General features: G+C 36.7%; 1 protein-coding gene across 10 annotated transcripts in view; it reads left to right on the top strand.

Annotated features, from left to right (window-relative positions):
• Positions 1–13,089, top strand: part of N4BP2 (NEDD4 binding protein 2) — an 86,823-nt gene that overhangs the window by 55,164 nt on the left and 18,570 nt on the right. For 7 of the 10 annotated variants that reach the window (XM_070615102.1, XM_070615101.1, XM_070615100.1 and 4 more), the window contains one exon: positions 893–1,011. In XM_070615102.1, the coding sequence (XP_070471203.1) occupies positions 893–1,011 (119 nt within the window). Of the gene's footprint in view, positions 1–162; positions 300–892; positions 1,012–13,089 lie in introns of all 10 variants that reach the window. The other 3 variants (XR_011538797.1, XR_011538795.1, XR_011538796.1) reach the window with 1 other exon arrangement.

Raw genomic sequence — 13,089 nt, 5'->3', positions numbered from 1 at the left:
GTGGCAATTTGAACAGATCCAAATATGACTTGTGAACAAAGAACAATTAGTAACAATTCTCATACAGTTATTTTGGAGTAAATATGTTTGTGAAAATTTTTTAAATTGTGACTTTTAAGATTTTCTGTCAACCTGAATTTGCAACTTATTTGTTAATTGTAGTTTCTGCCCATTGAGGAGAATATGTTTTTGAGGACGTTGTTCACAGCATCACACAGTGTCCCTTTTATGAAGACCCATGGGAGAAATTTCTCTCAGGTCTCAGTACCAGAAAAAGCTGTACTTCTCCTGAGCAACTGGTTTGTTTATATTTTATGGACACTGAGAATCTCTGTTTCCCCCTTTGCTTTGGCCACGAAGAAGCTCAGAACTCAATTTGTGGCCCACCTTTAGCAATTGTACAGGATTTCATGGCATGCATTTATATACTAATTTTACTTGCTAGCTATATCCCATATTCTTACCTTTATTTTCTTTACTCTCTGACTTCATTTATTTATATCCTGTTTACTTATATGTATATATATATGTATATCTTCACCCTTTTTTATATAATATGCTTGAATGTGTTGACTGTGTATATATGAGTATGTATGTATGTATGTATTTATATGCACATGCACACACATACATATATGTAGAAGTATAATTGTGTGTGTGTGTATATTTTGAGCAGCTTCAAGTGCTTTGCAAAAAAATGGGATATAAATAAATAGTGCAAGAATACTTATATTACTAATTTCTGCCTTTAATCAGTGAAGAAAATCTGTGATTGCTTTTACATTAATAGTCTTTGCAACGAAATAGCTATGCTTTTGGATCAGCATAATTAGTATTATAGATTCCATTTTTAAGGGTGATTTTTGCCTTTTCTATTTTTTTTTTTTTTTAGAAAAGGGAGTCACTTATGTTTGAAAAAGATTGTGCCACTAAACTAAAGGAGAAGCAACTCTTTAAGATATTTCCTGCCATTAACCAAAATTTTCTGGTGGACATTTTCAAGGACCACAAGTGAGTGCTGGAAGGATTGCCTGTAGTTTCTACTGTGATGTCATTGAAAGCATATACCATACATTTTAATCTCTTATTTTTATTTTTCTGATAAAAGCAATATAGGTATATTATAAACTATTTAAATGTACTATAGAAAGCAGTTTCTGGCAATTGGTTTATATTCTTCCTCAATTTTTTTCTCATATGTATGCTAACGCATGTGTGCCTATTTGTTTTTGTGTGTATATATAAATATATATTTCACCAAAAAAGAGGCTGTGTTTTATGTGCTGTTGTAGTTTTGTTGGTATTTAGTTTTCCTGTCTGTATTTAGTGATCTGCTCTTTTCTTTTTAAAGTCTACAGAATATTCTATAGTTTTCTTACAATGATTTCTTAAAGTACTATAGTTTATTTAAACATGCTTACGGATTTTTTGACTGTAAGAAAAATTGAAAACCCTATTGCACCAAGCATTCTTGAACATACATCTTTGTGTACATGGGTGAATGCTATTATAGGCTTGTTCCTTAAAAGTGAAATTGCTAGGTCAGAGTGCATTTAAAATTTTATACCTAATGCCCAATTTCATTTGATAAAGGCTTTCTCTATTGGTTGTATGCACTGATAGTGTAACTGACTCTGCATATTAACAATCTTTAAAATTTTTGTCAAGCTGATGGGAAAAATGATATTCTGTTGTTTAAATTCTTATTTTTCTGATTACTAGTAAGGTTGAGCTTTTTTCATTTATTTCTTTTTCTGTTAGTTGCTTACTTTTTGCCTGTTTTCTTTTTGGTTGTCTCTATTTCTAGATTGGCGAAAGTTCTTTGTATATTATCTATAGTAATCTTTATTAATATAGATTATAATTATTTTTTCCTGTCGTGATACTTATCTCTTAACCTGGTATCATTTCTTTGGTCATATACATGTTTTAATTCATATACTTTACCAGAAAATCTTTTTTCTTTGTTGTTTCTGAATTTGATGTCTCATTTAGGAAGTCCTACCCCAATATTATAAAAATATTTCTTCAGTATTTTTAATAGTTAAAAAGTGTTTAATTTATCTGGCATTTTTATGTGTATATTATGAGGTAGAGATTTAACTTAATTGTTTTTCCAAATAACTAACTGGATGAATAGATCGTCTTTACCCACTGTTACAAAATATAACCACTAATATTTACCACATTCCCAAATATGCATTTTCTTTTAAAGACTCTTTGATTTTATTGAGCTATTTGTTTGGTCCTGAGTTTCTACCATATTGTTTTAATTACTGTGTTATTGTGTGCTTTGATGTTTGATATGTTAAGAGTGCTTCTAGTTTGAATAACATACATATACTTTTGATCTTATCTTTTTCTTAAATTCTTATTTTAGTAAGAGTTACTTTAAATAGCTGCCTTTTTAGAATCTTTTGAGAATTCGCATATGAATTTTTTTCTTTAGTTTATTAGTATATTTTGTGTCAGTCACAGTAATAGATTTCTGGAATAAAACCTACTTTACCTTTAGATATTTTTTTACAGTAAATATAATTAACTTTTTTGGGTATTTTGATGCCAAAATAATGTTTTTCTTATTTATTTATTTATTTGCTTTTATTTTATTGTGGTAACATTGGTTTATAACATTATATAAATTTCAGGTATTACATCATTGTATTTTGATTTCTGTGTAGATTACATCATGTTCACTACCCAAAGGCTAATTATAATCCATTACCATACACATGTGCCTAAGCATCCCTTGTGCCCTCCTTTCTCCCTGCTTCCCCTCTGCTAACCACTAATCTGATCTCTTTCTCTATGTGTTTGTTTGTTTGTTGTTTTTGTCTTCTATTTATGAGTGAGATCATATGGTATTTGACTTTCTCCCTCTGACTTATTTCACTTAGGATAATACCCTCAAAGTCCATCCTTGTTGTCACAAATGGCAAGATTTCATCCTTTTTTATTGCTGAGTAGTATTCCATTGTGTACATATACCATATCTTCTTTATCCATTCGTCCCTCGATGGGCACCTAGGTTGCTTCCAAGTCTTGGCTATTGTGAATAATGCTGCAATGAACATAAGGGTGCATATATCTTTATGCATTCGTATTTTCATGTTCTTTGGATAAATACCCAGCAGTGAAATAACTGGATTGTGTGATAGTTCTAGTCTTAATTTTTTGAGGCATCTCCATACTCTTTTTCCATAGTGGTTTACCAGTTTACACTCCTATTGGTAGTGTACCAGAGTATCCTTTTCTCCATATCCTCTCCAATGCTTTTATTTCTTGTCTTCTTAATTGTGGCCATTCTGACAGGAGAGAGGTGGTATCTCATTGTAGTTTTGATTTGCATTTCTCTAATAATTAGTGATGTTGAACATCATTTCATGTGCCTCTTGCCATCTGTATATCTTCTTTGGAAAAATGTCTCTTCAGATCTTTTGCCCATTTTTTTAATGGGGTTGTTTGTTTTCTCGTTGTTGAGATGTATGAGTTCTTTATATATTTTGGATATTAACTGCTTATCAGATATATGGTTTGCAAATATCTTCTCCCAATTGTTAGGTTATCTTTTCGTTTTGTTGATGGTTTCCTTTGCTGTGCAACTAAAACTAAGGCTTTTTAGTTTGATCTAGTCCCATTTGTTTATTTTTTCTGTTATTTCCCTTGCCCAGTCAGACTTGGTACTTGACAATATGCTGCTAAGACCACTGTCAAAGAGGATACTACATATGTTTTCTTCCAGAAGTTTCATGGTTTCAGGTCTTACATTCAAGTCTTTAATCCATTTTGAGTTAATTTTTGTGTATGATGCAAGATAATGGTCTACTTTTATTCTTTTGCATGTGGCTGTCCAGTTTTCCCAACACCATTTATTGAAGAGACTTTACTTTCTCTGTTGTATATTCTTGGCTCCTTTGTTGAAAATTAGCTGTCCATACATGTGTGAGTTTATTTCTTGGCTCTCGATTCTGTTCCTTTGATCTGTGTGTCTGTTTTTGTGCGAGTGCCGTGTTGTTTTGATTACTATCAGTATGTAGCGTATTTTGAAGTCAGGGAGTGTAATACCTCCAGCTCTGTTCTTTTTTCTCAGGATTCCCTTGGCTATTTGGGGTCTTTTGTTGTTCCATACAAATTTTAGGATTCTTTTTCTATTTCTGTGAAAAATATCGTTGGAACTTTGATAGGAATTGGATCAAATCTGTAGATTGCTTTAGGAAGTATGGACATTTTAACTATGTTAATTCTTCCAATCTGTGAGCACAGAGTATCTTTCCGTTTCTTTGTGTCTTCTTCAATTTATTTCAACAATGTTTTATAGTTTTCAGTGTACAGGTCTTTCACATCTTTGGTCTAGTTTATTCCTAGGTATTTTATTCTTTTTGTTGAATTGTAAGTGGGATCATATTCTTAATTTCTCATTCTTCTACTTCGTTGTTAGTGTATAGAAATGCAACAGTTTTGTATGTTGATTTTTGTATCCTGCAACTTTACCATATTCATTTATTGTTTCTAAGAGTTTTTTTGAGGATTCTTTAGAGTTTTCTCTATATAAAATCATATTGTCTGCAAGTATTGGCAGTTTCACTTCTTTCTTTGCAATTTGGGTCCGTTTTATGTCTTTTTCTTGCCTGATTGCTCTGGCCAGGACTTCCAATACAGTGTTAAATAAGAGTCATGAAAATGGGCATCCTTGTCTGGTTACTGTTCTTAGAGGAACAGCTTTCGGTTTTTCTCCACTGAGAATGATATTTGTTGTGGGTTTGTCATATATGGCCTTTATTATGTTGAGGTGCTTTCCATCTATACCCATTTTATTCAGAGTTTTTATCATAAATGGATGCTGTATCTTGTCAAGTACTTTATCTGCATCTATTGAGATGATCATGTGATTTTTATTCTTCATTTTGTTAATGTGGTGTATCATGTTGATTGATTTGCAGATGTTGAACCATCCCTGCATCCCTGAAATAAATCCCACTTGATCATGGTGTGTGATCTTTTTAATGTATTGTTGTATTCAGTTTGCTAGTATTTTGTTAAGGATTTTTGCATCAATGATCATTAGTGATATTGGCCTGTAATTTTCTTTTTTTTATGTTGTCCTTGTCTGTTTTTGGTATCAGGGTAATGTTGGCTTTGTAGAATGGGCTAGGAAGCTTCCCCTCTTCTTCAATTTTTTAGAAGAGTTTGAGAAGGATAGGTATTAAGTCTTCTTTGTTTCATAGCATTTACCAGGGAAGTGTCTGGTCTGGACTTTTATTTTTTGGGAGGTTTTTGATTACTGTTTCGATCTTTTTACTGGTGATTGGTCTATTCAGATTCTCTATTTCTTCTTGATTCAGTTTTGGAAGGTTGTATGATTCTAAGAATTAATCCATTTCTTCTAGATTATCCAATTTTTTGGTGTATAGCTTTTTGTGGTATTCTCTTATAGTCTTTTGTATTTCTTAGGTATGCATTGTAATTTCTCCTCTTTCATTTCTGATTTTATTTATTTGAGCCTTCTCTCTTTTTTCTTGGTGAGTCTAGCTAAAGGTTTGCCAATTTTGTTTATCTTTTCAAACAGCTAGCTCTTAGTTTCATTGATTTTTTCTATTTTTTTCTTAGTTTCTGTTTCACTTATTTCTGTTCTAATTTTTATTATTTCCTTCCTTCTGCTGATTTTGGGCTTTGTTTGTTCTTCTTTTTCTAGTTCCTTTAGGTGCACTGTTAGATTGTTTATTTGGGATTTTTCTCGTTTGTTGAGGTAGGCCTGCTTTGCTATAAACTTCCCTCCTAGAACCACTTTCCCTGTATCCTATAAATTTTGACACATTATATTTTCATTATCATATTTCTCCAGGTATTTTTAGATGTCTCCTTTGACTTCTTCATTGACCCAATCATTGTTCAGCAGCATTTTGTTTAATCTCCACATATTTGTGGCTTTTCTGGTTTTCTTCCTGTAGTTGATTTCTAGTTTCGTACTGTGATGGTCAGAAAAGATGCTTAGTATTATTTCAGTCTTCTTATATTTATTGAGACTTGTTTTCCGGCCTAATATATTATCTATCCTGGAGAATGTGCCATGTGCGATTGAAAATAATGTGTATTCTGTGGTTTTTGGATGGAATATTCTGTGTGTATCTACTAAGTCCATCTGGTGTAATGTGTTATTTAAGGCCAATGTTTCCTTGTTGAGCCTCTGTTTGGATGATCTATCCATTGGTGTAAGTGGAGTGTTAAAGTCCCCTACTATCATTGTGTTGCTGTCTATTTCTCCTTTTATGTCTGCTAATGATTACTTCATATATTTAGGTGCTCCTATGTTATTTCCAAGTGTTATATCCTGTTGTTGGGTTGTTCTCTTTATCATTATGTAGTGCCCTTCTTTGTCTCTTGTTACAGCTTTTGTTTTAAAGTCTATTTTGTCTGATGTTAAGTCTTGCTACCCAGCTTACTCTTCACTGCCTTTTGTGTGGAGTATCTTTTTCTTACACTTTCAGTTTGTGAGTGTCTTTAGGTCTGAAGTGGGTCTCTTGTATGCAGCATATATATGGGTCTCATTTGTTATCCACTTGGCCGCCATATGCCTTTCAATTGGAGCATTTAGTCCATTGACATTTAAAGGAGCTATTGATAAGAATTACTTATTGCCATTTTGTTATTTTTTTTCTGAGTGTTTTAGTAGTTTGTTCTCTGTTCCTTTCTTCTTCTCTTGCTCTCTTCCCTTGTGGTTTGATGGTTTTCTTTAGTATTATGTTTGGGCTCCTTTCTCTTAATTTTTTGTGTATTTATGATAGGTTTCTGGTTTGTGATTACCATTAGATCTGTATATAATAACTACATGTATAGCAATCTATATTAAGTTGATGGTCCCTTAAGTTTGACCTCTTGCTGAAAGCTCTACTCTTTTACTCCCCTCCTCCCACATTTTATGTTTTTGATATCATATCTAACCTCTTTTTTGTGCATATGTATCTGTTACCCTCTTACCATGGAAATAGATAATTTTAGTACTTTTGTCTTTTGACTTTCATATTAGCTTCATAGGTGGTTGATCTGCTACCTTTGCTGTATATTTGCCTTTACCAGTGACTTTATTGTGCTTTTTTGTGTGTGTGAGGAAGATTCACCCTGAGCTAACATCCGTTGCCAATGTTCCTCTTTTTTTCGCTTGAGGAAGATTGGTCCTGAGCTAACATCTGTGCCCAGTATTCCTCTGCTTTGTATGTGGGACGCCCCCACAGTGTGGCTGATGAGTGGAGTAGGTCTGTACCTGGGCTCTGAACCTGTGAACCTGAGCCACCGAAGCAGAGCACGCAGAACTTTAACCAGTCGGCCACAGGGCTGGCCCCTGTTTTTGTTTTTTTGCCATAATTTTCTTATTCCTATTTGTCATCTTTTCTTTTACATTTAAACAAGTCCCTTTAGCATTTCTTGTAAAGCTGGTTTCTTGGTGATAAACTCCTTTAGTTTTTGCTAGTCTGGGAAACTCTTTATCTCTCTTTTCATTCTGAATGATAACCTTGCTGGGTACAATATTCTTTTTTTTTTTTGGAGGAAGATTAGCCCTGAGCTAACTACTGCTAATCCTCCTCTTTTTGCTGAGGAAAACTGGCCCTGAGCTAACATCCATGCCCATCTTCCTCTACTTTATATGTGGGACGCCTACCACAGCATGGCTTTTGCCAAACGGTGCCATGTCCGCACCCAGGATCCGAACTGGTGAACCCCCGGCTGCTCAGAATCGGAACGTGTGAACTTGATCACTGCACCACCAGTCCCTGGGTAGAGTATTCTTGGCTGTAGATATTTTCTCTTCAACACTTTAAATATATCATGCCACTCCCTTCTAGCCTGTAAGGTTTCTGCTGTGAAGTCATCTGATAGCCTTATGGGGTTTCCTTTTTATATAACTTGTTGCCTTTCTCTTGCAGCTTTTAAGTTTCTCTCTTTATCTTTAATTCTTGCTTTTTAATTATAATGTGTCTTGGTGTGGGCCTCTTTGGGTTTATCTTGCTTGGTGCTCTCTGTGTATCCTGCTCCTGGATGTCTGTTTCCTTCCTTAGATTAGGAAAGTTTTCAGCTATTTCTTCAAATGATTCTCTGTCCCTTTGTCTCTCTCATCTCCTTCTGGGACACCTATAATATGGATGTTAGTGTGTTTGATGTTGCCCCAGATGTCTCTTAGACTGTCCTCATTCTTTTTTTTTTTTTTTCCTGCTTTATCTCCCCAAACCCCCCCTGTACACAGTTGTATATCTTAGTTGCAGGTCCTTCTAGTTGTGGGATGTGGGACGCCACCTCAACGTGGCCTGACGAGCGGTGCCATGTCTGCGCCCAGGATCCGAACCCTGGGCCACCGCAGCGGAGCACGCAAACTTAACCACTTGGCCATGGAGCTGGCCCCTGTCCTTGTTCTTTTAAATTCTTTTTTATGTTCAACTTGGGTGATTTCCTCCAGTCTTTTGTCTAGCTCGCTGATCCATTCTTCTGTATCACCTACTCTGCTGTTGAGTCCTTCTAGTGAATTTCTCATTTCCAGTATAATATTCTTCATTTCTGATTGGTTCTTTTTTATATTTCCCAGTTCTTGGTTGACATTCTCACTGAGTTCATCCATTTTTCTCCCAAGAGCAGTGAGCATTCTTATGACTATTAGTTTCTACTCTTTGTCAGGTAGATTGTTTATCTCTGTTTTGTTTAGTTCTTTTTTCTGAGGATTTGTCCTGTTCTCTTATTTGGAATGTATTCCTATGTCTCCTCTTTTTGTCTCTTTCTCTGTGCTTATATCTGTGTATCAGGTAGATTAGCTATATTTCCCACTCTTGGAGGAGTGGCCTTATGTAAGAGATGCCTTAGGAGGCCCAGCAGTGTGCTTCCCTCTCATCACCAAATGTTCTAGGAGTGACCGCTGTGTGGCCTACTTGTGTCTTTCTGTTGTGGCAGTGTTGTTCTTGCTGCAGGTGCCTGGGGAGACGAGGCTTTCCCTATGGCAAGCTGGTTGTAATGCTTAGCTGTGTGTGGCTGCTGCAGTCCCTTCAGTCACTTATTGTACATGGGGAGCCCCAGCACAGTTGGCCCCAAGGTCGAATAGCACATTTCTGTTGCAGTTTTTCTCTTAAGTGAGTAGGCCCCCAGCGTGGCTGGTTGTTAGGCTCAGGGGCTTACAATTACTGTGGGCCTCTGCCTTGCAAGGCTTTTGTCAGCTCTCTAAGGAGTGCAGCTGAGTAGGGCCAGCCCTAGGCGTGGGAGCACCATGTGGCTGTTTGAGAAATACAAGTCTTCTGTAGCTGACAAGCCCCACTGCCTGCAGGGCCACACACTGCATCAATACAGTCCTGCTCCGTGCACACACACTGACACACTGAAGCACACTCAGTCACCCCACTGCAGAGGCCCTACACACGCCACTAATGCAAGCCCACTCCTTTATGCATGCCCTGCCCCACAGAGGTGGACTCACTCACCTGGCTGCAGAGGTTCCAGACACCCCACCTCTGTGGGCCCATGAGTTGCCCCAGGACTTGCTTTTTGGTGGGGCCTGTACCTAAGGCAGGCTGCCTGCCCTGGCTGAGCTGGATTAAATCTGTGCTCTGGTGGTGGGTCAGACTCCTGGGCTAAGAGCTCCAGTGGCATCTGCAAACATCTGTGTCAGCATGCCTGTACTAGGTCACAATAATGGCTGCCACCAATATCTGAGTCCCTGGGGAGGGGGTCCCAGCCTGGGGCAGTTTCATCTCTTGCTAAGGTGTACCTAGAACCTATCATGTGAGTCTCTTTTCTCAAAAGGACTGTACACCTTTCCTTCTGGTAATTTTAGGTTGCTTTCTGAAATGGGTGAATTTGTGCGTGGCCCCTTTAAGAGCAGGTTTTTTCCGTTTATGCCTGATAGCTTTTCTGGGGCTAATCCCCATTGTTGTTAATAGCCGGCAAAGCTAGATATTATGACATTTGTCTCGGTTGTGCTGAGTCCAGAAGCTGCTTATTGTGGTAACACTCTGCCGCTCAGATCCCCAACTCCTCCAGGGAAGTCTTTGTACCTCAAGGTTGCTCCTGGCCAGCCATGAAGTGCCGCAGCCAGAACATGGCTTTCCCTCTCCAGAAAGGAATTTCTGTCTCCTCCACCTCGGTCAGCACTGTCCCTGTTTGGGAGGTTCTTTTTGTCTAGTTTTCCGTTCTCTCTCAGGGGTAATTTTTCCAAGAATAGTTGTAAATTTGTCCTGTCCATGGGAAGAGGTGAGTTCAGAGTCCAACTATGCTGCCGTCTTGACATTGGATCCTGCCTTTAGGTTTTTGTGTTTGTTTTTTTCCTTCAGTGCAGTGTAGGAATTGATTTTGGGATTTTTGTAACAGTAATTAAATGTGATTGGTCTGTGATTTTTCTGTTCCTGTTCTATCTTTGTCAGATTTTGGTTTGAGGGTTTTATTTAGTATTAGGCTTCATAAAATAAACTGGCAAGACTGCCGTTCTTCTCTATGCTCTGGAAAGCTTAATGACTTAGTATCTTGAAGGTTCTGTGCTTGTGCCTCTTCAAGGAGGGGATCTTTAGAACCTTTTAAGCTTATTACTTTATTCACGTTTGCTTTTTTCACGAGGCTTTTCTGGTAGTCTTCCAGAAAATCATCAGTTTTACCTTGGTTTTCAAGTTTATTATTGTCAAATTGTATATAATATTCTTTTATAATTAAAAACATTATTTTGTATTTGATCACATCCCTTTTCTTTTTCCTAATTTCTTTTCTGTTTTCTCTCTGTTTTTGCTCTTTATTAGATTGGCCCTTTTAAAGAACAAGCTTTTGGTTTATTGATCAAAGTCTGTTGTTTTAATGTTCCCTAATCACTTAATTTTGTTTTTATTTTTGATGATTCTTTTGTATTTTTGATGGTTCTTTTTGCTTGAAATTTGTTGATATGTTTTCAACTCTTTGCTAGTTTGTTTCCTTTCAGTCTTTAGTAACAAATACTTTTAAGAGTATGAATTTTTCTCTGTATAATGTTTTGATTTTGACATATAGTATATTCGTTTTCATTATTTTCTAAATAATCTCTAATTCAGTTTGATTTTTCATTTACCCAAGAGTTTTAAATTTTCTAAGTGGTTTGATGGCTTTGATGGTGGAGGCGGGGCGGGGAGGGAGGAGGACTTTTGCTTATTTTGTTTTGTTGTATTGGGGTATAAGAATGTGACCTGTAAGAGTTCTTTTTGGAATTTGAGTTTTTCTTTGTGGTTTAATACATGATCAGTTTTTATAAATATTTCGTGAAAGTGCTTTTGAAAAACATAGAACTCTGCATACTCAGCAGTAATAAATAAATATGTCACTTAAATCAGGTTTTTTTTTTTATTGAGTTATTGATAGCTTACAATCTTGTGAAATTTCAATTGTACATTAATGTTTGTCAGTCATGTTGTAGGTGCACCACTTCACCCTTTGTGCCCACCCCCCACCCCACCTTTCCCCTGGTATCCACTAAACTGTTCTTGGTCCATAGTTTTAAATTCGTCATATGAGTGGAGTCATACACAGATTATCTTTCTCTCGCTGGCTTATTTCACTTAACATAATTCTCTCAGGGTCCATCCATGTTATTGCAAATGGAATGATTTTGTTCTGTTTTGCAGCTGAGTAGTATTCCATTGTATATATGTACCACATCTTCTTTATCCATTCATCTGTTGATGGGCACTTAGGTTGCTTCCACGTCTTGGCTATTGTAAACAGTGCTGCAATAAACATTGGGGTGCACAGGACTTTTGGGATTGCTGACTTCAGGCTCTTTGGATAAATACCCAGTAGTGGGATGGCTGGATCGTTTAAATCAGGTTTTTAATGGTATAATTGCAATCCATAATTTCCCTATTTCTTTTTGCTACTAACTTGCTGTTTTCTTAGAAATATGTGTTAAAATCTCCCCAGGGGCTGGGGGTTAGGGGCTGGTACTGGCATATGGCAGCTCTCTTCTATGGGGACCTAGGGCAAGAGGGCCTGATGTGAAATAACCCAGAATTGTGGTTCTCTAGGTAACGTAAGGGGGCTGAGTGAGTTCTTCCTGGGGATGGCTAGAGTGATCGGTCAGGACCCTCAGGGTAGGTGGTTGATTCCCTCCATTTGTCTGCCAACCACTGGATAACTTTCTCAGTTAGCAGTAGCTTCAAGTTCATCCTGGTAAGAAGGGTAGTTGGATTCGGTTACTGCAGTATATGCCTGAGGTATAATTTCCCTCGAACAACACCAGTGGTGGAGACTGGCTTCTAGCCCCATGAGTGAGCAAGCTTGGTGATTTTAAGGGCTAGACAGGATGTAGATAATTGCTGGTAGCTTCCAGCCCCTAGGAACCCCTATGTGTTGAGCATATATGAGGAGTGGGGTGAGAGGGCTAAAGTGGAAATGGTAGTCCCAAATGGTTCCTCTTTAAGGATTCTCTTTAACAAACTGAAGAACAGCAAAATATCACACTACTTTGGATAACTAGTTATTACATTTCAAAAATATTCCTTTGTGGTCACCTCTTCGTTTTCTGACCATTGAGAGAGATCGGGAGGCTTAAATGGTCTGAAATAATGAGCAGTATAAAATCATTTATAATTTGCTTTGGAGTGAGTTTTTTTAGATATTAGAACATGAGTGTATCAGATATTTGTCAATTTTTAGAATTTCCTATTGCAGATAATGTAGTATCACCATGAAAATGTGCCTGAATAATGTAGGGGTGAGAGGTAGATACTGTTCTACTTTGTCCTTTCTGTATCCGCACTTAGAATTTCTTTGACTAGAACCCCCGTGGTATAAGTAAAAAGTAAAATTTGACACAATAAATGTCAGTTTAAAGATCTATTCTCTGTGTTTGATGTTTGAAGGAAACTGAAACCATGTGTGAATCCACCAAGGGACTTAAGAGGTATAGCTGATAAGATGAAAGAAAGCTTTGTTGTGGATATTCTACCTGGAATAAAAGATCAGAAAATGAATTAATTATCAATATGTTACCTTTTGGTATTCCTTCTAAAAATTAGTTTGGTGAGAATCTATACTTGACTTACCCTCTGTTCATTGTTGAGTCTTTCAGATATGCAATTAGCATTTAATTTCAATGTTTAAAAC

Source organism: Equus przewalskii, chromosome 3 (genome assembly GCF_037783145.1).
Source record: "Equus przewalskii isolate Varuska chromosome 3, EquPr2, whole genome shotgun sequence".
NCBI classification, from domain to species: Eukaryota; Metazoa; Chordata; class Mammalia; order Perissodactyla; family Equidae; genus Equus; species Equus przewalskii.
This window is presented reverse-complemented; position numbering and strand designations above follow the sequence as displayed.